This window comes from Chiloscyllium plagiosum, chromosome 12 (genome assembly GCF_004010195.1).
Source record: "Chiloscyllium plagiosum isolate BGI_BamShark_2017 chromosome 12, ASM401019v2, whole genome shotgun sequence".
Taxonomy (NCBI): domain Eukaryota; kingdom Metazoa; phylum Chordata; class Chondrichthyes; order Orectolobiformes; family Hemiscylliidae; genus Chiloscyllium; species Chiloscyllium plagiosum.
Window position 1 is genome coordinate 47090997 of NC_057721.1, and position 26529 is coordinate 47117525.

General features: G+C 38.9%; 1 protein-coding gene across 4 annotated transcripts in view; it reads left to right on the forward strand.

Annotated features, from left to right (window-relative positions):
• Positions 1 to 22896, forward strand: part of tmem39a (transmembrane protein 39A) — a 76262-nt gene extending 53366 nt beyond the window's left edge. For all 4 annotated transcript variants that reach the window (XM_043700964.1, XM_043700965.1, XM_043700966.1 and 1 more), the window contains 7 exons: positions 7998 to 8220; positions 11614 to 11697; positions 12414 to 12568; positions 15550 to 15877; positions 18755 to 18942; positions 20312 to 20432; positions 22387 to 22896. In XM_043700964.1, the coding sequence (XP_043556899.1) occupies positions 7998 to 8220; positions 11614 to 11697; positions 12414 to 12568; positions 15550 to 15877; positions 18755 to 18942; positions 20312 to 20432; positions 22387 to 22620 (1333 nt within the window). In that variant the 3' untranslated portion in view covers positions 22621 to 22896. The remainder of the gene's footprint in view (positions 1 to 7997; positions 8221 to 11613; positions 11698 to 12413; positions 12569 to 15549; positions 15878 to 18754; positions 18943 to 20311; positions 20433 to 22386) is intronic.
• Positions 22897 to 26529: the final 3633 nt, after the last annotated feature.

The following is a 26529-nucleotide window of genomic DNA, read 5'->3' on the forward strand; positions in this document are numbered from 1 at the left end:
GAGAAAGCTGGAGAAATCTGCATTCATCCCTTGTGGTTGGAGGGTTCCTCGGCAGAAGTTGAGGCACTCAGGAAAGATTACAAGGATGTTGCCAGGTTTGGAGGATTTGAGCTATAGGGAAGAGGCTGAAAAGGCTGGGGCTAATTTTCCCTGCAGCATCAGCAGCTTAGGGGTAACCTTATAGAAGTTTATGAAATCATGACAGGCATAGATAGGGTGAATAGCCAAGGTCTTTTTCCCCCAGGAGTGGGGAGTCCAAAGCTAGGAGGCATAGGTTTAAGGTGAGAGGGGAAAGATTTAATAGGGTCCTAAAGGGGCAACCCTTTCGCATGGAGGGTGGTGCATATATGGAATAAGCTGCCAGAGGAATTGGTAGAGGCTTGCACAATTACAACATTTAAAAGGCATCTGGATAGCTACATAAAAAGAGAAAGGGTTTGGAAGGATATGGGCCAAATGCTGATAAATGGAACAAGATTAATTTAGGATAGCTGGTTGGCATGGACAAGTTGGGAGTGAAAGTCTGTTTCACCTCTATGACACTGCTTGGGAAGTCTAAGGAGAGTCTAAAATTTAGAACCAGACGTTTCAGGTTAGAAATGCCTTTACATGCAAAGTATGATAGAATTTTTGAAACTTTTTTAAACTGCAACCGATACTAGATCGGTTGTAAATTGTAAATTTGAGATTAATCAGGTTTTGACAGTCTGAATTGAATGGCAAAACAGATTAAGGCAGCTGGAAGACCCTCTCTTTCTGGTCTTCCTAATCATAATTGAACAAGCATAAAGCACAGTATCACTGTGGTACTGCTGAACTCAAACGTCCTCAGTAGAAGTAGAATTCACAGGAGTCATGGACAAGAGTTTAGAATTCTCAGTATTTAAAGAGGAAAGTTACAGTTTATAATTTAATATTTTTAGATTCTTTCAAACCAAAAAGTACAAAATTTTCCCAAGTGAAAGCCATCCAAAAGAAAATCAAGTTTTCAGAATCATTTGATACAACATAAAGCTTTCTGTCGTCAACAATTATCTAATCTCAGCCTGAGCAACAGGACAGGAACTCAATGTTCCAAGGCCTTCTTGGAAAATATATGAAAAAAAGAAAGGGAAATGTGTCTTCAATTCCCACTCATCTACGGGGGACAAGGGAGCAAATAAACCAAACATACAAAGTTTCTTGACAGGCTTGTTTGAAAGTATTACTTTTATTTTTCTCAATGGAAAATATGTACAAGACAATGCAATTACAGAGTATCTAACTGTATCCAACTTGCATTTGTACAATCCTTGAAAACATGAACATAAACTCTCAAAATTACAACAAATCAGTCATTCCTTAATCCTGGGCATCTAACTTTACGCAAGATCTGTACATTGTATAGGTTTTTAAATCTAATTTTCTAGTACTCGACATAGCTGCATTTTCTTGGAGATAATTAGTTCATATCTGAACTATATATGCAAAAAAAAGTCAACCAAACACAAATGTTCACTGACTACAGACAACATGGATGGTGGTCTCTGACCTACTTCAAATTTTTATAAACTTACCTCTATGCAATTATTTATATTTTGACATAATGAACAGTCCTAGATATTGAAAATCTCTTTAGGTGCAGTCTATCTGAGCTGATAGATAACATTTGTTAATTATGTCTACTTGACTTGCCTTTATCATCTCGAAACAAATTGTCCGGACATCCATCCCAGTTCAAGTACAACAGAAAAACTGGAGGACATTATTCTGTATGAGGAATGTGTCTAATCTGTAAATTTAGTTCCAATAACCCACCTCAAAAACATTTCAAATGGTCTAGCAGTCAGTCTGTTGCAGAGTTAATAGCAATCACAGCATGGGAAAAGCATGGTGTCTTGATTTTAACTCCTAAATGGCACAATGGTCAGATGTTTGGTGTGAACTTTCCCAAAGTTGTTCTATAATCGACCAATTGAAATTTGTTTATTATTTTTAAATAAATCAAAGGATCATTCCTCAACAGTTTAGAGACACAAAGAAATACAAATCTCAGACACGACCTGTTCCCATATTTGACAATATGTTTAAATATGAAATTATGTAAAACCAATGACTGTAGATGCTGGAAACCAAAGTCTAGATTAGAGTGGTGCTGGAAAAGCACAGCAGTTCAGGCAGCATCCGAGGAGCAATAAAATTGACGTTTTGGGCAAAAGCCCTTCATCAGGAATACAGGCAGAGAGCCTGAAGGGTGGAGAGAAGAGTGAGAGACGGGTGCCTGTATTCCTGATGAAGGGCTTTTGCCCGAAACGTCAATTTTATTGCTCCTCGGATGCTGCCTGAACTGCTGTGCTTTTCCAGCACCACTCTAATCTAGACTTTGGTTTCCAGCATCTACAGTCATTGGTTTTACATAATTTCATATTTAAACATATTGTCAAATATGGGAACAGGTCGTGTCTGAGATTTGTATTTCTTTGTGTCTCTAAACTGTTGAGGAATGATCCTTTGATTTATTTAAAAATAATAAACAAATTTCAATTGGTCGATTATAGAACAACTTTGGGAAAGTTCACACCAAACATCTGACCATTGTGCCATTTAGGAGTTAAAATCAAGACACCATGCTTTTCCCATGCTGTGATTGCTATTAACTCTGCAACAGACTGACTGCTAGACCATTTGAAATGTTTTTGAGGTGGGTTATTGGAACTAAATTTACAGATTAGACACATTCCTCATACAGAATAATGTCCTCCAGTTTTTCTGTTGTACTTGAACTGGGATGGATGTCCGGACAATTTGTTTCGAGATGATAAAGGCAAGTCAAGTAGACATAATTAACAAATGTTATCTATCAGCTCAGATAGACTGCACCTAAAGAGATTTTCAATATCTAGGACTGTTCATTATGTCAAAATATAAATAATTGCATAGAGGTAAGTTTATAAAAATTTGAAGTAGGTCAGAGACCACCATCCATGTTGTCTGTAGTCAGTGAACATTTGTGTTTGGTTGACTTTTTTTTGCATATATAGTTCAGATATGAACTAATTATCTCCAAGAAAATGCAGCTATGTCGAGTACTAGAAAATTAGATTTAAAAACCTATACAATGTACAGATCTTGCGTAAAGTTAGATGCCCAGGATTAAGGAATGACTGATTTGTTGTAATTTTGAGAGTTTATGTTCATGTTTTCAAGGATTGTACAAATGCAAGTTGGATACAGTTAGATACTCTGTAATTGCATTGTCTTGTACATATTTTCCATTGAGAAAAATAAAAGTAATACTTTCAAACAAGCCTGTCAAGAAACTTTGTATGTTTGGTTTATTTGCTCCCTTGTCCCCCGTAGATGAGTGGGAATTGAAGACACATTTCCCTTTCTTTTTTTCATATATTTTCCAAGAAGGCCTTGGAACATTGAGTTCCTGTCCTGTTGCTCAGGCTGAGATTAGATAATTGTTGACGACAGAAAGCTTTATGTTGTATCAAATGATTCTGAAAACTTGATTTTCTTTTGGATGGCTTTCACTTGGGAAAATTTTGTACTTTTTGGTTTGAAAGAATCTAAAAATATTAAATTATAAACTGTAACTTTCCTCTTTAAATACTGAGAATTCTAAACTCTTGTCCATGACTCCTGTGAATTCTACTTCTACTGAGGACGTTTGAGTTCAGCAGTACCACAGTGATACTGTGCTTTATGCTTGTTCAATTATGATTAGGAAGACCAGAAAGAGAGGGTCTTCCAGCTGCCTTAATCTGTTTTGCCATTCAATTCAGACTGTCAAAACCTGATTAATCTCAAATTTACAATTTACAACCGATCTAGTATCGGTTGCAGTTTAAAAAAGTTTCAAAAATTCTATCATACTTTGCATGTAAAGGCATTTCTAACCTGAAACGTCTGGTTCTAAATTTTAGACTCTCCTTAGACTTCCCAAGCAGTGTCATAGAGGTGAAACAGACTTTCACTCCCAACTTGTCCATGCCAACCAGCTATCCTAAATTAATCTTGTTCCATTTATCAGCATTTGGCCCATATCCTTCCAAACCCTTTCTCTTTTTATGTAGCTATCCAGATGCCTTTTAAATGTTGTAATTGTGCAAGCCTCTACCAATTCCTCTGGCAGCTTATTCCATATATGCACCACCCTCCATGTGAAAGGGTTGCCCCTTTAGGACCCTATTAAATCTTTCCCCTCTCACCTTAAACCTATGCCTCCTAGCTTTGGACTCCCCACTCCTGGGGGAAAAAGACCTTGGCTATTCACCCTATCTATGCCTGTCATGATTTCATAAACTTCTATAAGGTTACCCCTAAGCTGCTGATGCTGCAGGGAAAATTAGCCCCAGCCTATTCAGCCTCTTCCCTATAGCTCAAATCCTCCAAACCTGGCAACATCCTTGTAATCTTTCCTGAGTGCCTCAACTTCCGCCGAGGAACCCTCCAACCACAAGGGATGAATGCAGATTTCTCCAGCTTTCTCATTTCCCCCCCCCCCCCCCCCCACCAGCCCCAACTTATCTCAGTCCCAATCCTCTGACTCAGCACCACCTTCTTGACCTGCAATCTTCTTCCCGACCGCACCGTCCCCACCCCTTCTCCAGCCTATCACCCTCACCTTAACCTATCGCATTCCCAAAGTCCCTCCTCCCTACCTTTTATCTTAGCCTGCTTGGCACACTTTCCTCATTCCTGAAGAAGGGCTTATGCCCAAAACGTCGATTCTCCTGCTCCTTGGATGCTGCCTGACCTGCGCTTTTCCAGGATCTTTTATGGCAGTCCTTTTTCTCATTGTGTTGCAGAACTGCCAGCTGGAGCCCTCACTTGTTCCTGATAGCATTGTGGCCATTTTTTTGGAGTGTCTTTAAAGAGCTACAATGCCCCTTGCTGGCTGTCGCTGCCTCTGCCTCTACAGTCTCCTCCAGGCCAGTGCTCAGTCTGTCTCTCCTCCTTGGTTGGTTGAGGGACCTTGGCCTCCCTCACTTGCTGCTGGCTAGCTTGGTGCTTGTCCCTGAATCATTAGCAATTCTCTACCTCTTCCTATGAAGGCAGTCAGAGCCACAGAGTTCCTTTTGGCAGATCATGGCTTGAGGCCAGTGGGGTAAAGTAGAGAAGATGTTGGACTTATCTGAGCTGGTCATGGAGGGAGATGGTCACTCTGATCTGAATGGACTTTGGTGGCTGTCCTGTGACATTCTCCTAGTTGTGAGGGCCTTGCCATTCTGGCTGCCATATGTTTGTGGGGGGTGGGGCAGTAATGCTTTCAGACAGCTCATGGTTTGGGACCTGGTAGGTGTGGACAGGGGACACTGCTTCAGATCTCCACAATCTTGCTACACAGGAAGAAACTGCAAGAAGGCTTGCAGCAGGCTCAAGTCAGTGAGGCCATGCCATAGTGCACTATAGTGCTCAACAAGGCAACCTTTTATTCATCTGATGGATGTAGATGTCACTGGCTGGCCAGTATTTATTTCCCACCTTTAGTTGTCCTTGAAAATGTTAGTGAGTTGCCTTCCTAAACAGTCCACCTGCTGTGGGTTGACCCAAAATGCCATTAAGGGAGTGAATTCTAGGGTTTTGACCCAGTGACAGATGATATATTTCCAAGTCAGGATAGTAAGTGGCTTGTAGGGGAATCCAGGTGGTCGTGTTTCCAATATGTGCTGCCCTTTCCCTTCTAGATGGAAGTGGTTGTGGATTTGAACAGTGCTGTCTGAGGATCTTTGGTGAATTTTTGTACTGCGTCTTTATAGGTAATAATAGTAATAGCAGTGTGTACTGAGCATTGGTGGAGGGAGTGGATGCTTGTGGATGTGTTGCCAGTCAAGCAGTTGCTTTGTCCTAGATAGTGTCAAGCTTCTTGAGCTGTACCCATCCAGGCAAGCTTTGCATCACTCTGCTGACTTGTCTCTTGTAGATGGGGAGTCAAGAGGTGAGTTACCGCAGTATTCCTAGCCTTTGACTTGCTCTTGTAGCCTGTGTGTTTGTAGTGACTCCAGTTCGGTTTCTGGTCAACTGAAACTCCCAGGATGATGATTAGTCGGGAATTCAGTGATGGTAACACCATTAAATGTTACAGGTTGGTTAATTTGTCTCTTATTGGAGATGATCATGGCCTGACATTCCTATGTCACAAATGTTACTTGCCATTTGTCAGCCCAAGTCTGGATATTGTCCAGATCTTGTTGCATTTGAGCTGCTTCAGTATCTGAGGAGTCACAAATGGTGCTGAACATTGTGCTGTCATCAGAAAACATCTCCACTTCTGACCTTATGATGGCAGAAAGATCATTGAAGCAGTTGAAGATGTTTGGGCCTAGGACACAATCCTGAGGGACTCCTGCAGGACATCCTGGAGCTGAGTTGACTGACCTCTAACAGCCATGAACATTTTCCTATATGCCAAGTATTACTCCAACCAGCAGATATCCATTGATTTCCAGTTTTGCTAGGGCTGCTTGATGCCACAATTGGTCGAATGCAGTCCTTGATGTCAAGAGCGGTCTCTCTCCCCTCACCTTTAAACAGTTTCCTTCTGAGCTCTGCGAACCAAGCTCGAAGGTCAGGACTGAGTGACACTTGTTTCTATGGCTCAGGGTCATCTAGAAAGTCCTCACCATACAATTACACATCATTCGATTGAGTTATTATCTTTCTTTAGATGGTGATCAATTTCCAAATAGTGGTGTGTTGATTCTGAACAACCATTCATACATTAAATATGTAATAACCTGCCACATTCCATGAAAATACATTCTGTAACCCTGGATCCCATTTCCTGTGATAAGTGCAGGTTTCTGGCTTAATAGAATTTTCTTATACAGAATTTTCTTATACAGATTCCTTGAGCTCGAACATTCCCATATCATTTTGTTTTGTTGCAACAAGCTCTTATAGTTCTCCTCCCTAGTTTTCAGAATTTACCTGCCTTTTTATTTGTGAGTACTTAATTAATCATAGTCTTATTACTAGCTGCTGCTTTTCAGAATAATCCTATTCCAAACTACTTCTGTCTTCCTTTTGAAACTCTGCACAACTTAAATCAGTTTTTAGTTTTGCTCTTTTTTTTTTATTTGAATTCTTTCAAATTGGAAGGCTTGGAAAGTGCTGTTGCTTTATTGGTATCAATATCATCACCAAAACACATGTTCTGTTCGGGTCAGCAAATTACTTGAAGTAAAAATGTGGGAACATGATTTTGAGCTTTTGCACGTCATTGACCTTGGGCTCCATGGTACATGCCTATGTATTCCATGTAAACAAAAACTGCTTGGGGAGGTCATATTTCTCTAGCAATTATAAAGTGCACTAGTTCCATCTAGTTGCAAAAATTTAAACTGCACTATTTGGCCACCAAATCACTTATCATTAATAATTTCCAGGTTATTAATGCAAAAGATTGATTCATGTTTTCCATTTGTAATTTATTTTTAATCACCTGTAGATTTTTATCCCAGTGTGCTTAGTGCTTGAGAAAGTGTGCTTGAGAAAGACCTTTTTAAATCAGCAGGTGTGATTGCTGCAGATATCACTCTTAAAATAGGGGGGGGGGGGGGCTTCTTCCACTTCTCTTTTGTGTGTCAAGATGATACAAAACCTATTTGTACTATAGTTTGGATGCCTAGTATTTGATCATGCTCATGAATCAAATGCGTTGGCTCTGAGGAGTTAAGCTTTCTAATTTATGGTTTAGCTATTCTGCAAAGATAATAAATATGTTTTGACTATTAAAACTAGTTAAGGTCGTCAATTTACGATAAACTGAAGTGACCATGGGGAATTCACATTTAATGAGCATGTGATTTAATTGTAATGCATCCACTTAAAAATTATGAAAAATCCTGAATCCTTGGGGGATATTTCTGAGATTTGTCCCTTTAGCAAATTAAATTTTGAAGGCACTTTTTTTTTCATGCATTTTAACAAATCAGTGGAGCTACTTTAAATTATATTGTTTAAAATCTTTACTTGTGTTACAGTGAGTTTTCTTTTTCCCTTTTCAGGAATGGCAGTGCCATTGGTCTGTCAGCCCCTCCCATCACTGCCCTGATAACCCCAGAACCTGTTCGCCACTGCCGTATTCCTGACCTTCCAACAGATGGATGCCTTGTCTTTGAGCTTCTTTTTTTCATTTACTTGCTAATGGCCCTCCTTGTCCAGTACATTAACATCTATAAAACAGTCTGGTGGTTTCCATACAATCACCCTGCAGCTTCTACCTCACTGGTGAGTTTTTGTTTTTGCTATGAAGTCCAAGTAATGAGACCTTTGTAACTATCTGTCCATTGGAGTTCATCGTGCACAATACAATGTTTGAGTTCAACTAAGCAATGAAATAAAGTCCAGTGTGTCTGTTCAAATTGAATAATGCGTTTATCACTATAATTACAGGTGGTTCTCCTAAAGCACATGTTTCTACAACTTGAATTGGCTTTAACACAATTGCTGAATTTAGACTGAATTAAGACGGATATTTATAGAACATTAACTTTCCTTACTTTATTGGCTATAACATGGATTCCAGCCTCATTAGTTTAAATGGTGCTGGTCTTGCACGACTTTCTTATAAAGTGAGATCACATGGGAATAGAAGTATGACGTTATAAGAGAATTACCATATGGGGCGGCACGGTGGCACAGTGGTTAGCACTGCTGCCTCACAGCGCCTGAGACCCGGGTTCATTTCCTGCCTTGGGGACTGACTGTGTGGAGTTTGCACGTTCTCCCCGTGTCTGCGTGGGTTTCCTTGTGGAGTTTGCACGTTCTCCCCGTGTCTGCGTGGGTTTCCTCTGGGTGCTCCGCTTTCCTCCCATCGTCCAAAGATGTGCAGGTCAGGTGAATTGGTCATGCTAAATTGCCCGTAGTGTTAGGTAAGGGGTAAATGTAGGGGTATGGGTGGGTTGCGCTTTGGCGGGTCGGTGTGGACTTGTTGGGCCGAAGGGCCTGTTTCCAACTGTAATGTAATCTAAATCTAAGAAGCAGAAGTAGGTCACTCAGCCCAAGTTATCTTTGCCATTCAATGAAATCATGGCTTATCTGATAATCCTCAAAATTACTTTCCTGCCTTTTCCTTGCGATTCTTAATTCCTTTACTGATTAAAAATTTGGAGAAAGTGAGGACTGCAGATGCTGGAGATCAGAGCTTAAAAATGTGTTGCTGGAAAAGCACAGCAGGTCAGGCAGCATCAAAGAGCAGGAGAATCGACGTTTTGGGCATAAACCCTTCTTCAGGAAATGAAGAAGGAATGATTTACTTAGAGCTATATTTTGCCTTAAGTGATCACTTTTTGTTTTAGTGAAAGGTATTAAAAATGCAAGGAACACATACTTTAACCAAACTTCTTAATTCCACTTTCCTTCTCTGCCCATTTGACTTACATCCACAATAAGCTCAAGTCAGATAGTTATCAGAAATTGTTAGGTTAACCAATTAGTTTGGTACTGCTTCAAAGATTCCTGTTAGGATTGAGATTTCAAGGGCTTCCACTCACTACTTGTAAAGTTATCCTTCCAGGTTTGCTATAATTATCCCATGAATGTAGACTCCCAGCTCAACACAGGCATTGCTAGTATTGTCACCTTGACTCAAACACGCCATGTTACTGTATTTATTTGTTTTAAAATCTTGCCTTTCTCAGCCAAGCAATTCCAAAAGGTAAACTCTGTTAGTTATTCAATTATCAGATTTTCTCTATCCTTTTACTCCCTATCCAGCATACCAATTGAACTGTGCATGAAAGCAGTTTCCAGCAGCAAACCTCTTTGAAACCAAACTCAACAAGACCCTTTATTTACCCATCCTGTAACTAACTTCATTTGGACTCTTTCCTGTTTATTGTTTACTCCATACAATTTGGTCACATGATAAGTTAGTGGGAACAAGGTGCTTTTGCAAGAAATCATTCACTGAAGAAACCTAGTTCTTAAAAAGACTATCATCCCTCTGGGCAATTAGAGGTACGCAATAAATGCTAGCCTAATCAGTGGTGCCCTCATCCTGTGAATGATTTTTTTAAAAAAAAGACAAATTTTGGGTCACCTGTTTTAAACCATGTGTGTCTTGAGATACTAGTGAGGATATACAGAACATTCAATGCTGCAAGCAATGGTTTGACGATCTAAATCTAGAGTAGGGATTTGTAACTTAGCTGGATGGGGATTTTTCTTTCCTTTGTTTTGAAGTAACTTTCATTTTGAATAGATGCTACAGTCTACAGATTATTTTTGATCAGTTTTACAATTGAGTGTTTGATTTTAGTGAGTTTCAGCAATGTGTGCATAAAATTTCATAAGATATATGAGCAGGATTATGGTATTCAGTCATGGCTGATATGCTCCTCACCCCTGTTTTCCTGTCTTTTCTCCATCTCCCTTCAACCCATTAGAAACTAAAAATATGTCTAATGCCTCCTTTAAATTTACTCCCTGTCCCAACATCCACTGCACTTTGGGATAGTGAATTCCAAGGATTCAAATCCTTTGGGAGAAGTAGTTTCTCTTCAACTCTGTCTTAGAATAAGGGGTAGCAAATTTAATACAATGACCTCTTGTCCCAGAATGCCCCACAAGAGGAAGCATCCACTCCATGTCTATTTTATCCACACCTTTTATTATCTTGAATACATCAATTTGATGTCCCCTCATTGTTCTATACCTCATTTTGATCTCCCCCCATTCTTCATCCCCTCATGCCTATTCTAGAATCTTGGAATCTCGAAAGCTGAAGTTCTTTTATTTCAAATTTGAGGGAATTTCAGCTGCTTACGTCTCACTCTGATCTCTGGGATGATCACTACACCCTGGTTGAAAATAAGTAATACTATTAATCATTCACATTCTGAAACTGCAAAAAGTTCTCTGCTTACAAACTTCCATGTTCTCTCCGTGCTGAAGTTCATATACAAGGCATTCATTTTAATCCTATATTGTTTTGTCAATTAATTTAACTGATGGCTCTATTCTCAGGAGTTTAGATGCAAAGTATTTTATTGCATTGAACTTAATATTCATGCAGTTGTGTAGCTTGAATAAATATCCAATCTGACTATCCTACTTGTTGACTTGCTTTGATTCATAGATTGCATTTCATAAAATGTTTGTGAGGACTTCTGACTGGTCTACAATCAGTACAAAGACTGATGAGGCTAATAATCCTTAGGTAGGCGGGGTCGTGAACGACTTATTCCACTTCCAATCAGCATAATATGGCTAACAAGTTCAATGTGTGTGTTGCAGATGCTACCAAGTGATGTTTGAAGCAGCAGACAGTTACTTTGGGAGGTCCACTATCTCTCGGATCTTGACCTCCGCATACTCTTGATAAAAGTATCTTGCTCAGTGCCCTCTACAAGTTGCTTTTCTATTTTGAGTTCTTGCAGCCTAGAGGCTCCTATGAATCAGTGGGGATGTAGGATCAGTTCAAGAATGCCCTGAGAACATCCCTAAAATGTCTGTGTCCTCTTGGGACTTTCTTGACTTAAACAGAATATTGTTGTTTTTGTAGCTTGATGTCTGACGTTGAAATTGCATTTCTGCCTTAATAACCCAATCTGTGCAAATGTTTTTTGTGTAACAATGAGTGATCATTTTGCTTAAATATTAACTTTTCTTTCTTTAAAGAGCTTTCATCTGATTGACTATCATTTGGCAGCATTTATTACTATAATGTTGGCCCGACGACTGGTTTGGACCCTTGTTTCAGAGGTGAGTTTAGTATGTGGACATATTTGTCATCTTCAAAACAGTCTTCTGACTATCTTGTGGCAAGAACTATGTGCATGCCTGGCTGAGTAGAAGCTAGTGTCAACCTATAATGTGATTCTTTTCAAAAAATAAAAATTGCAAACTAGTGACATAGTGTTATTTTTTTCCATTTCAGTTTGGAAATCTTCATAGTTTATTACTTGATTTTCATAAGAGCATATGTGAGTGTTACAACTAGATTATTTGTACAATGTAAAGTATCATCAATAACCTGGTGCATTCACTGTTTTAATTTTCCAGGCTTCAGTGAGCTTAGTGCAGTTTTGAAATTGCAAAAATTGGTTAGAGTTTCCTATTATATTCCTATTATATTTCCTATGATATTTCAATATATCGGAATCGCTTTTTTTCACAAAAGATACCTGCATCTCATTGCGGTGCCTACTTCTACTCTACCATTTCGGTTTGTTGGGTTTTTTTTTGAGGTAAAAATGTTGCTGATAATATTCATTATCATAAACTTGTTGTTTTATCCTGGCCTGACTCCAAAGAAATGGTACTCGTGCAGGCATTCCAATGGTATCCATCTGCAGACTTTGTTTGTAGAACTGATTACATTGATTCCCTGTTAATTGGTGTAAAATTTTATTTAATTACTTGATCTAGACATGATTAAAATTTTAAATCTAGCCAGTTAATATCATTCTTTCTTGCAGGCGTCTCAAACAAGTACAACCTCTATAGTGTGGTACACTTTGTTGATAGTGGCCCGTTTGGTACTGCTAACGTTGTGTGGCTGGGTACTGTGCTGGACACTTGTCAATCTTATTCGGAATCATTCTGTACTAAATCTCCTTTTCCTTGGATACCCGTAAGTATTCTGTATGTAATTTTTACTGCTGGCTATTAGGAAAAAATGTTTTTTGTTTATCAATTCTTCTAAATGGTTCATTAAAATTTCAGTTTTTGAAACTTTAACTGTTTTCTAAAAACAATGTATAAAAATTATAATGAGTGCTTCACCTAATCATGATCCTCTGAAATCCATTCTTGTGTTAGATACAGATCCTCAGGGGATGGTGCTTATGTCATGATGTGATGATGCAGCATAGCTGGGTTTTTTTCTTAAGGAAGCCAAGGATCTGATTTTATTTTTAATATAGGTCTAGAGTTCAGTGAAATAAATATAAACCTCTGGTAAAGCCTCAGCTGAAATGTTGTGCCAAAAGATTAACTCTCTTTAAGGATGTAAGAACCTCAGTACACTGAAGAGATTATCTAAATTCAGACAAAGTGGGGAGAAAGTGTTTTCACTGTCTGGGTCAAAAATAACATGATGATTGGCAACATTTAAGAGTTCACTGCCATGGTAAAAACCACTGTCTCACAAGAAGATACAATTGATTAATAATATAAGAATAATCTTTTCGGGGCTTGTTGCAATGAGACTTTTTATGTAGTGAGTTATGGACTGGGTACACACTGAAATAGTATTAGAAGCAGGTTAAATGGTATGTCTCAAATATTTAAGTATGTAGTTGAACAGGGAACCTTTGTAGGCATTTGAGGAAAATACAAGAGAATAGGACAAATTGAATAGATTGACCGAAGAGCTGACAAAATTGTGATGAACTGAGTGACCTCCCCTCTTCTATACTGTATGGTTCTATGATTAAAATCAAATTGGATTTGTAACTTTTCTGTGGAATTGTTCAAGTCAATTGCTTTGGGCAGAACTTTGACAGTAATACCAGACTTTGTGTTTAGAAAGCTGGTGAATTTGTGTTTTGCTTGTGACTCTTTGAAAGAAAACAAAGATTAAGTAGCTAAGGCCTGCTTGACTGCCAAAACTGAAATGAGTAACTGCTTTGACACTTTTGAAACCCAAGCTCATTATCATCCAGAAGGACAAGGGCAGATGCATAGGAGCATCACCACCTCCAGGTTCCCCTCCAAGCCCCACACATTATGAACTAGGGGAGATAGTGGTGTAGTGGTAATGTCACTGCAGATCTAGAACCCTGGGTTAATGTTGTGGGGATATGTGTTTGAATTCCACATAGCAGAGGTTGAAATTTGAATTCCATTAAAAATCTGGAATAAAGGCAGAACCCATATCACCATTCTGAATTTTTGTATAAACCCATCTGGTTCACTATGGGAAGGAAATCTATCATCCTTATCTGGTCTGAATCACATGGGACTCCAGATCCACTAGCATTCTCAGTTTTAACTGTGCTCTGGGCAATAAATGCTGACCTAGCCAGTGATTGCCAGAGCCTGTAAATAGGAAACAAAATTGCTGTTCTTTCACTGTCATCGGGCAAAACTTTGGAACACCTTTCCTAACAACAATAACATACCTGCATCAGATGGACTTAAGTGATTCAAAAAGATTTCATGTTCATGTTGTGGCTGTACAGGACATTGGTTAGGTCACTTTGGAATATTGCATGCAATCTGGTCTCCTTTCTATCAGAAAGATGTTGTGAAACTTGAAAGGGTTCAGAAAAGATTTGCAAGGATTTTGCCAGGGTTGGAGGATTTGAGCTATAGGGAGAGGATGAATACTTGGGACTGTTTTCCCTGGAGCGGCTGAGGGGTGACCTTATGGAGGTTTATAAAATCATGAGCGGCATGGATAGGGTAAATAGACAAGGTCTTTCCCCTGGGGTGGGCGAGTCCAGAACTAGAGAGCGTAGGTTTGGGGTGAGAGGGGAAAGATATAGAAGAGACCTAAGAGGCAACCCTTTCACGTGGAGGGTGATAAGTGTGTGGAATGAGCTGCCAGAGGAAGTGGTGGAGGCTCGTACAATTGCATCATACATCCATCCAGATGCCTTTTATGAATAGGAAGGGTTTGGTGGCATATGTGCCAGATGCTGGCAAATGGGACAAGATTGGGTTGGGATATCTGGTCGGCATGGACGAGTTGGACCGAAGGGTCTATTTCCATGCTGTACATCACCTTTTTATCAGGGAGGAGTGAAAATGCTGGCTTTGCCAGAGATGCTCACATCCTGTAAAAGAATCAAGAGTGAAATAAAATCTAGCATGTTGAACAGAGATTTTTGAAGGGAAGGATAAGCTATAGGAGGCAGGTATACAGAAAGGTGCTTTCATTCTGATTTTGTAATAAGAAAAATGATTGAAATTTATAAACTTTCTTATTTCATGGACCACACATAACCAAAATAGTCTAATATTTTAGATTCAGCACAGGTGATTTTTAGTTTGTTGCAAACCTTCTTTGGACACCAATCCAAATCAACAGCCATTCAGTAGTACATAGGTTAGGTAAGTGAAACAAAAGAATAATCTGGGCCTATGAAACTAAAGAATAATCTGGGCCAAAGTTGTTCAGTTCGTACCTTTTTTAGATTAGATTCCCTACAGTGTGGAAACAGGTCCTTCGGCCCAACCAGTCCACACCGACCCTCTGAAGAGTAATCCACCCAGACCCATTTCCCTCTGAATAATGCACCTAATACAATTTAGCATGGCCAATTCATCTGCCTGCACATCTTTTGGACTGTGGGAGGAAACCCACGCAGACAAGGGGAGAACATGCAAACTCCACATAGGCAGTTGCCCGAGCTGGAATTGAATCTGGGACCCTGGTGCTGTGAAGCAGCAGTGTTAAGCACTGAGCCACCGTGCCGCCCCAAATGTATTTGATGTTACAATGCCCATAGGACAGGCTCTGAATCATAAATAGTAATAATTGTATAATGGGCTAATTGAACAAATTAAATCTGTTAATTTCCTCTGGACTTATTAATTTCTATTTTAACAGGATTGCCATTATATTTGTAATTTCAGTCACTGGTGATTTTCTCACTTCTTTTTCAGATTTGGTGTTTACGTGCCACTGTGTTGTTTCCACCAGGAAAATAGGACTCAACCATTACCGGCTGAATGTGGCTTCCTGTTAAATGACCAGCTGGAAACAGTCATGGTCAGGCCAAAGGACTTTTTCACACTTCTCCGAGAATCATTCAGAGAACAGTTCAATAACCCAACATCTATCCCTGCTCACACTTGCCCCCTCTCCCCAGACCTTATTCGAAATGAGGTTGAATGTCTAAAAGCAGATTTTAATAAAAGGATAAAAGAGGTTCTCTTCAATTCCCTGTTTAGTGCCTACTATGTAGCATTTTTGCCTCTTTGTTTTGTAAAGGTGAGTTTACTTAGGTGTTTGTTTTTTCTCTCTAAAACACGTGTAACTGGAAGGAGACAAGAAATTGAAGCTTTTTATCCTGCACTGATCAGAACTAGAACACAAAAAACAGACTTGGGGGGAAAAAGGGACACCAATTTATACAGAATGAGAAGAGGGTGCTGATTGAGTCATCATTAACCTGGATATGAAACAAAACAGTTGACTTTTAATTTTATTAATGAGTACAAGAAGAAAATCTTTGACTTGTCTCTTTTTAATGTTTAACTTCTGTACTACCATGCAATTTGTTTTTGTACATGCTGAAGTGAGAAGACCAGTTGTTCCATATGATATGCAGTGAATCAATTAGCAAGGAATGCTGAATTTAACCAAATGCAACTGTTCATAGCTTTGTTCCATAGTGTGCCAGGTTTCATCTGTCAGATAGAGAAGTAGAAAGCTGTGTCTGGCCCACTTTCATTGCCAGGCTACTCCAAGTTAACTTTTGTCTATTTTACTTTTCCAAAATTTTAAAGAACTCTGCAAAGGAAAATGCATAAACATAGATCTCTTTCTAATGGGAATCCAAGCTTCCATCTGCATCTAGTTAACATACCTTCCCGTCTGTGTATAGGCCATTGTAATGTTTAAGCATGTTTCTTTGTTTAATGTTTTTAAATGAATTGTTAAAATCCGGTCACAAAATTTCAATTTTTATGCTAACTAGCCCAAACCCAAGTTGGAATTGGAAAATGCTAATTTGCTATCTTTTAAATGTCTGATTGTAATCCTCAGGCAATAATTATCATTGGTCTCTCTCAAGAAGCAAAGGATGATAAATACCTTTTATTTCTTTAGTATTTTTCAGTGCCTTGGCATTCTCCCAGTTCTTCATATCAAAAGTACCCCAATAGCTGTATAATCATATTGTACGGAAACATGGCAGCCAGTGAGTGAACCAAAAAGGTTCTGCATACAGTAACGTGAAAATGACCACACTGTTTTGGTTGAGTGATGGATATTATCAAGGCCATGAATAACTGTCCTGCTGTCTGTCAAAATCATACCATAGGATCTTTTATGTCCTCCTAAGGAGGCAAATGGGGATTCAGTCTTTCAGATGAGATGCAAACAATCTCTGGTGTAGCATTCTTTCTGACAACACTGGAATATAAGCCTGGATTATAGAATGGGACATAAACCTATGTATTTCTGCTTCAGGGAGAGTGTTATGCTAACTCTATACAAAAAACCTACCTTACTGTCTGTGTGAAGCATCTCTGAATCAGTGTAAATGGCATGTTAGAGTAGAAAAAAAACTCTGTGGATGGCAAGCAGAGCTGTAACTGTCATTCGAACAAAAAGTTTGCTTTTGTAATCATGTCTCGCAAGCCACTTGGATTGTAGCTAAACATACACTTTAAGTTCTGCTAGTCAGGAATTCTGTATTCATGCCATTACCCTGGTTATTTCATTTTGGAATAAATTACCAAATTTTATTAAATAATTTTACTTCGGATATTTTCTTTTTATAAAACAAAAACAAACAAAAGTAAAGAACAAGAAATCTTGAAAATAATTCATGTAGGATGTCCTGTCTGTGCTAGTTTAGTGGTGGCAAAATAGAAATATTGTTACAAAACAATACCTTGCTTTCTGGAACCTAAAGTGGTGTGGGTGTCTGAGTTCTTCTGTCCTTTAAGCAAGAAGCCATAGATTAGTTCAAGTTTTTAATTATAAGTGCCTGTAAAATTCTTTGTGAAACGTTCTGTACAACAAGGGAGCAACAAATGTTATGGTACTTAGCTGCATGGCTCAATGTATAGAATGCACTTCCATAAGTTAGTGCATTGATTCAGGAGAATACAAGTGGGATTTTTTTTTAAATTTCTATTTTCTCACAATAATCTCTTCCTGAAGCTAGTAATCTGGTTGGCACAAAGAAAAACTGGTTTACAATTTGGTTCCACGGGCCAAGATGAATTTTTCACTACATTGCACTTTTTATGTTGGGTTTGCCAGTGATTGAAGAAGGCTAGTTGAGTGTGGGGTATATTTTGGCCTCCTTACAGAAGGAAAGTTATGCTAACTGAGAGGGAGTGCAATAAACATTTACCATACTGCTTCCTGGTATAGGTCGTGTGTTCATCAGGTGAGATTGAGTAGACGAGAGGAATGACCTCATTGGACTGCACAAAATTGGCTTGACTGTGTAAATAGGTAGATGATTCCACTGACTAGGGAGTCTAAAACTAAAAATAGTTTCAGAATAAGGGGTCTGTCATAAGTTTGAGATAAGAATTTCTTCAGAGTTGTGAATTGAGTGGATGGAGAGGATCTGATTTACAGGAATAAAAATGCATGCTGCAATTGTACAGAGATTGCATCAAGAGTATTGTGTATAGTTTTGATGTCCTCACCTCTGAAATGATATACTTGCCAAAGGGAGAGTACAACTATGGAAGATTCAGGCAAGGCCTGTGTACTTAGAATGAGAGGTGATCTCATTGAAACCTATAAGACTCTTAAAGGGCTTGATAAGGTAGTTGCAGGAGTCAAGAACCGGGGAACACCACCTTCAAGTAAGGTTTAGGTCATTTAGGGTTGATGGGAGCAGAAGTTTCTTAATTCACAGAATTCTTCGAAATTCTCCAACCCAGAGGGTTACAGAACCTCCACTATAGAATATATTCAAGACAGGAATTGGTGATAGCTAATTTTTAAAAAAAAATGGAAATAGTACAGGAAAATGTGTTGATGGAGAATATCAGCTGCAATCTAGTTAAATGATGGAGCAGTCTCAAGGGGTCAAATGGCTTGCTCATGCTTTTATTTCCTTCCTTGCTGTTCAGAGTTATTTTTGAATAACTAATGTTTAAAACCTCTCCCCTACAGAGTACACAGTACTATGACATGCGGTGGTCTTGTGAGCATCTCATAATGGTTTGGGTTAATGCCTTTGTAATGCTGATGAGCCAGCTGTTGCCACCCAGATATTGTGATCTACTCCATAAATCAGCTGCTCATCTGGGGAAATGGCAAAAAATGGAACATGGTTCATACAGTAACACGCCACAACACATGTAAGTTATTTTCATTTAGTTTCACTTAACTATCTAAAGTATCATTTACTAAATGAAAACATGAACTGGTCAGAAAATGCCTTAATTATAGACTAGGATCTAAAACTAAATAGTAAAGCCAATGTCTGGCTACTTTAAAATAAACTTGGCAAGTCGAGCCTTTTCAGGTGAGTTTGAGTAGGACCATCTGACAACTATGTAAACATTTATATTTAAGGAACACATACATAGTCATAGTCAAAGATATGTTTATGATGGATATACTAACCTATCTGCTTACATTAGCCTTTATGTTAAAATGTAAAATGTATGGCAGCATCCAATGTACTTCAATTTGAGCAGGAAGCTGCATGCTTCCTACTGTGTCTTGTAAGTTAATCATAAAAATGTTTTGATTACCTACTAACCTTGACTAACTTGCTAATTGATTCTCCAGAGTGTAGTGGATATTTCCGGAGTCAGATTTAATTTTATTTTATATTTGGCAGGTAACAGAGTAAGGTTGCTTTTTAATCTTAACTAGTTTGGTCAGCTAAATAACATTTCTAATTTCGACTTATCTAAAGGACCTTGGGAATAATTAGCTGGAAATCTGAGAGAGAACCTGAAAATTCAGTAAACACTCAGGTTTGATAACATGAAGAAAGAAAGTTAACTTTTCTAATAAGTGGTATAAATTAATGGCTTTTTCATTTGAATCAGAAAATAAGTGGATGGGATGTTGTGGAAGGAAAATAAGGAGTCTGTGGGAAGTTGGAAGGCTGGGTGGGTACCAGTGCAATTTGCCTGAAATTGGCCAAACCAATACAAAATGTAGCTGAATTCCAAGTGCAATTTTGCTCGGTACAGATCAAATTTTCATAATACTTTACATTAGAATTGTCCTGCAGCCACAACTGGCCATTTACCAGTTCCAATTAAATGCTACAGTGAGTTTCGATTTGTACTTGTGTGGAGGCTGTGAGAGGCTTTTAAAGATTTTACAATGTCTTTTTTAGATACAAGAACACCTATTTTCAAAGTTTTTGACTTGTTTTTACTAAAACGGTTAAATTTATGCTCATAATTAATAAACAGCTCTGTACAATTCTCAGCTGCAGTAATCAAACTGCAGCAAATTATGATCTTTCAAGAATGTGAAGGAATACTTTTTAAAGCCTGTTTTTAAAAGTTTGAAATGCTACTCAATTGTGCTGGTTCTTAGGTTTTACAGTTGCCAAAATGCACCGAAGAGTACAGAAAGTTAAAAGGAAAAAGCATTTGCCAAACCCAACACAATGTGCACCCAGATCATTGATTGCTCCCAAGTGGAAACTCCCAGGGCAATATGTTACATTGTTATGTTAAATGTTTTTAATTTTATTCTCAGATGGTCTGAAACCACAATTTGGCCACAAGGTGTGTTGGTACGACACAATCGATGCCTTTATAAAGCTATAGGACCTTATAATGTAGCAGTGCCTTCTGATGTATCACATGCCAGATTTTATGTAAGTAGTTCTTGCTGTTTTGAAATCCTTTTTTTTTTAAAAAGGTTGAGGAATAGATATTTTTAAGAATCAAAATGTTCTACACTGAAGTGAGAACAAATGTTCGCAGAACACATACATTAATTTGCAATTTAAGTACTTTTGAAATCCGTTCATGAAGATCTTAATTCACCCCCCTTTTTTGTTCCCTTTTTCAGAGTGAAAGAACTATTTCCTATTACAATATTACATTTTACTACAAACTGAGGCACATCTTCATTTCCTTACTGTCATTCACTGTAAACTTCTGTAAATGAAGCTTAATATTGTATCTTACTGGGATACTTCATTTAAATACTATTTTGTTGAATAAATCAATCACTTCGTTGCTAAGATGAATAATGCAAAAGTAATTTGTTTTAAATCGTTCATTGATTATGGGTATCAAAGACGAAGCTAGTCTTCATTGCCATTGTGAAGATGGTGGTGATGCAAACTTTTAAGGTCCTGCAGTCATTGTAATAAAGAAACTTTTCATAGTGCTGTTAGGCAATGTGTTCTACGGCTTTGAAATTGTGATGGTAGAAGGGATGGTGATTTCTTTTCAAGATGCTGTGCATCCTGATAATGTTCCCATTCCTGAAGAAGGGCTTATGCCCGAAACGTCAATTCTCCTGTTCCTTGGATGCTGCCTGACCTGCTGCGCTTTTCCAGCAACACATTTTCAATCTTGATGTTCCCATGCATTTGCTGCCCTTGATCAAAGTGGTAAATATTGGTTCGGGAGGTGTTGCAAGAGAAGACTGTGTGACTTGCTGCTTGGTTGTTCTGGTGTCTTGATTTGGAGCTATATTTATTGAGGGAAGTAGAGAATGTTCCATCGCACCTAACTTGTCCCTTGTCATTGTTCAATTTTCACCACCAGGAAAGTGGTGTTTCATGAAGGTACACCACTGCCACCCCTTTTGTGGCAACAAGAGATGCGTAAATGGTAACCTGTGCTGAAAGTGACTAAATGTTTACATCTTGTTTTTTATTTCAAATTAACCCCCATTGTCAGAGTATAGTTATGGTGCATGTTAATGAACTAATTCCGAAGTCACCACTAATGATCCACAAAGATCCCAGCATAGCACCTTTGGAATTTAAATCCAGTTAACTAAGTCTGGAATAAAACCGATATACTGGACTTTTCTATCTGGGTTCTCAAATGTGCTTTTAGGAAAGGAAATCATTATAGAGTCATAGTCTTAGAGGTCTATAGCATGAGAGAAATGCCTTTCAATCCATTGAATCTGTGCCAGTCAAAAACCACCAATCTATTTTAATCCCATTTTCCAGCAATTGGCCCACACTCTTGTTGGCATTGCAAGTGTATATCTAACTACTATTTAATAGCAATGAGGATTTCTGCCCCTACCATCCTTACAGACAGTTCCACAATCCCAACATCCTTGAGACAGAAAAAGTTTTTCCTGTCGTCCTCTCTAAACCTACTACCCCTTACCATAAATCTATGTCTTCTGGTCATTGATCTCTCCACAAAGGGGTTAAATTCCTTCCTGTCTACCCTATCTATCCTCCTAATGTCATACATCTCAAATATGTCCCCCCTGCCCAGTCTGCTCTTCTCCAAGAAAAATAATCCCAGTCTAACCAATCTCTTCATAATTGCCTGATCTAGTCTGTCCAGGTCCAGGTCCAGACCCATTTCTCTAAATGGCCTGCCAAATAGATCAGTTAACAGTAATTTAAGTTTGTGCAATAAATGCTTCCCTTGCAAGTGACACTCGCATCCCTCAAATTAGTTGAATTTTGGTTAAGTGAATTGCATTATTGCATGCTTACAAATTGACATAAGCATTAGTTATCTTTAGATTTTTCTGATTCTTCATTATATCTTATTCTGATGCCTGTATTAAATCAATGTACTGCAGCTGGTTGAATTAATTATTTTCCATATAATCTTTTGCAGTTTTTGTTCCATAAGCCATTACGGATACTGAATCTCCTCATCCTCATAGAAGGCAGTGTAGTGCTGTATCAACTGTATTCTCTGCTTCGGTCAGAAAAATGGAACCATATACTTTCCTTGGCTCTGATACTGTTTTGTAACTACTATGTCTTATTTAAACTTCTAAGGGACCGGATTGTGCTGGGTAAAGCATATGCTTATCCTCTGGGTACCATTGGACTTAAATCTCACTAGTCTAAAGCAAAGAGGGAAAGGGGAAAGGATTTAAAGAAATTATTTTGATACGGTTTCTATTTTTCATGCAGTGTTTAAATATTTAAGATATTTTATATTTTGTATACTTGGATATTTTGAAGAGCTATTGTTCTTTGCATAAGCAAGTTGTATTTTTCATCTACTTAGCAACTTCACAAGCTAAGTGTGCGCTTTGCTCCATATGACAAGTGCCATTTATAATCGCAATAATCAACACGTGTAGTATTGATCAGAGGAATAAAGGATGATATGAAAGGTTTAGTTTTCTTTGCTTTCTGTTGTCACCTTGAATGAAGAGGTTTTTAGGCTATTTATGTCTAAACAATTAGATGAATGGAACTGATGTATTCCTACTAAGTGGTCACATTTATTGATAATTGTTCAAATGTGTGAACTTCTTTTAATAAATGGGGTTTACAAGATGCTGTCTGTGAATAAAGCCCATTCTTCAATTATGACATTGTTTACATGATCTCACCTCTTCAAAGGAAAACTTCAATAAAAAAAATTCCTAATTTGCTTTTAAATCTGTTATTCTTTGGATTTACTTTGCTGAACTTTGTGTTTCAATATCAGTGTGGACAAGCATGCTTGCATTATTTAAATTTATCGGAAACCACCATTCTTGATTTGGTAACTGAAGGTGAGTAACTGATTAGCAGAGAGAGAGAGAGATGCTATATGCCCTGTTTATTACAGACATGGCTTTAACACAAACCATATTGAAGTCTATAATACAGAGTACTTGTTCATGTGCTTTGATGTTACAATGATGTGGTTTGGTGATTATGGTAGTGACCTGGTAAAGAAGCTGTGTTTCTTCCACTAAAACTATTTTGTGCATTGCAAATTACAATCTGTTTCAAAACGAAAAGATCATTTCCGCAATGTTATGTAAAATAAAGGAAAGAAGTGATTCAGAAGAATGGATCCAAGATTGAACAGTTCTCTTTGGAAAGAAAAAAAGCTAAGTGGTGGAGATCTGATGGAGGTTTTCAAATCATGGACAGAGTATTAGGGAGAAACTGTTTCCACTTGCATCGTCTGCAGATTACTTTAAATCTACAGTCCCTTGTTCTTTTTGCAAGGGTGAATTGTGGAAAATCTTTTTCACTCGGCATGTCATTGTTGTATGGAATGCACCACCTGGAAATTGGTGGAGGCAGCTTCGATTGAGGTATTTAAGGCAACATTGATTATTTCAATAAAACTAACGTGCAAGAGTATTGGGGGGACAAAAGCAGGAGATTGACACTAGATAATGACCCTCATTTAATGAGGCAGTGCAGACACCATGGACTGAATGGCCTTCCTTGATATAACACTCTGTTTGTCACACAATTGTCAGTTTTCCTAAATTGGTTGCACACTTTTTTGGATATCATGAATATGTCTTTCAACAATGCAAATAGTATTGTGGTTTGAAAAACTAATTTGAAATCTTTATACTGCTTTTGGTATGGAAATTGCCCTCCATATTTGATAGGTATCTTTCCTAAATTCCTTGTGCCCTTGAAGAGGTGACGATCCGTCACTGTGAGCTGCTGCAATCCATGGAGTGCAGGTGCATACCAGTGCAATTCCAGCGAATTCCAGTGAAACTGATGGAATGCAATTGTAATTCTAAGTGAGACTTGTTTATAGCATGCAGGGTAATCTGCAGGTGGTGGTGTTCCAATGCATCTGCTGCCCTTGTCCTTTTTATGCAGTAGAATTTGAGGGTTTCGATGCTGCTGCCAAAAGTTGGGAGGTAAGATTTTGCATTGTATCTTGTATACGTGTGCTTGTGTCGTCAATGTTTGATTGAAACAAGCATGTTCTGTGTAAGCTGTTATTATTATCCCAAACTAGATTCAAAACTTAAGGTTTCTCTGCTTTCAGTGTGTTTGAACATCCCAAATTGCTTCAGGCCTAGTCCTAACTATCTTTAGACTGTTCCAATGCTTTCCTGGGTGCCATCCACCTTGCTATCCTCTTAAGAGTTTGCTGTATATTACCAACTGAGAATAACGAACTGACTAAACTTATGCAGTATCATAGAATCATAGAGATGTACAGCATGAAAACACCCTTCCAACCCGTCCATGCCGACCAGATATCCCAACCCAATCTAGTCCCACCTGCTAGCACCTGGCCCATCCCAACCCAATCTAGTCCCACCTGCTAGCACCTGGCCCATATCCCTACAAACCCTTCCTATTCATATACCCATCCAAATGCCTCTTAAATGTTGCAATTGTACCAGCCTCCACCACATCCTCTGGCAGCTCATTCCATACACGTACCATCCTCTGCGTGAAAAGGTTGCCCCTTGGGTCTCTTTTATATCTTTCCCCTCTCGCCCTAAACCTATGCCCTCTAGTTCTGGACTCCCTGACCCCAGGGAAAAGACTTTGTCTATTTACCCTATGCACTCCAAGGTCTCTTTGTTCAGCAACACTCCCAAGGACCTTACCATTAAGTGTATAAGTCCTGCTAAGATTTGCTTTCCCAAAATGCAGCACCTCTCATTTATCTGAATTAAACTCCATCTACCACTTCTCAGCTCATTGGTCCATCTGGTCCAGATCCTGTTGTAATCTGAGGTAACCCTCTTCGCTGTCCACTACACCGCCAATTTTGGTGTCATCTGCAAACTTACTAGCTGTACCTCTTATGCTCGCATCCAAATCACTTACGTAAATGACAAAAAGTAGAGGGTCCAGCACTGATCCTTGTGGTACACCACTGGTCACAGGCCTCCAGTCTGAAAATCAATCCTCCACCACTACCCTCTGTCTTCTACCTTTGAGCCAGTTCTGTATCCAAATGGCTAGTTCTCCCTGTATTCCATGAGATCTAACCTTCTTCTGGAACGGTAGGCTTGTTTCTTTAAAAATCTTTTTCTCTTCCTGGTCAACACTAATTTGAAATTATAGTTATTGCATTAGAAGTTGCAATCCAATTTCCCATGTGCACACATGTACTGTTAAGTGTGGAAATCCAGTAATTGCTGGCGACGAGGTATGATACACCACTGGCTAAAGGTAAAGCTGCCATAGTCCCGGCGGACCACAGATTCTCTCCATTGGAGAGAGCTAACGGGTGGGCAGCATGGTGGAACAGTTCACACTGCTGCCTCACAGCACCAGAGACCCGGGTTCAGTTCCCGCCTCAAGTGACTGACTGTGTGGAGTTTGCACATTCTCCCTGTGTCTGCGTGGGTTTCATTCGGGTGCTCCAGTTTCCTCCCACAGTCCAAAGATGTGCAGGACAGGTAAATTGGCCATGCTAAATTGCCCGTAGTGTTAGGTGAAGGGGTAAATGTAGGGGTATGGGTGGGTTGCGCTTCGGCGGGTCGGTGTGGACTTGTTGGGCCGAAGGGCCTGTTTCCACACTGTAAGTAATCTAATCTTAACCTGAGGGTCACCACACCTCCAGTGAGGGGAGAGGTTGAGAAGGGGAGTCCTGCATGGTAACCTCAGCTGGTGCAGGAAATTAACCTAATCATTTTGCATCACAAATCGTCCATCCAGTCAACTGAGCTAACTGACCTCACCCCCACCAAAAACATTGAAATCCATGCAAGGGATTTGCTCAGTGATCACCCCGAAAACACATTAAATTTGATGTATTCAGGTGCAATTTTTTTTTCCAACTGTGTGATGAGTAATAATTGCCACCAAACAATGGGCCAAATTTTCCAAGAAGTGCAGACTGTCATTCTGGCCCCTTTTTTAACAAAAGAAAGGAGCTCCACATTTGAGAAGAGATCTGCTCTCGTCTCCCTCAAAAGTGCTGTGCTGCACTTCCATACTGACAGTTCTTTCATGGTGCAGAACAAAGGAAGACAAAACCAAGACTCTTTTTCACAGCACTCAACTGCTGTATTCTCAAATTTGAAAGTTC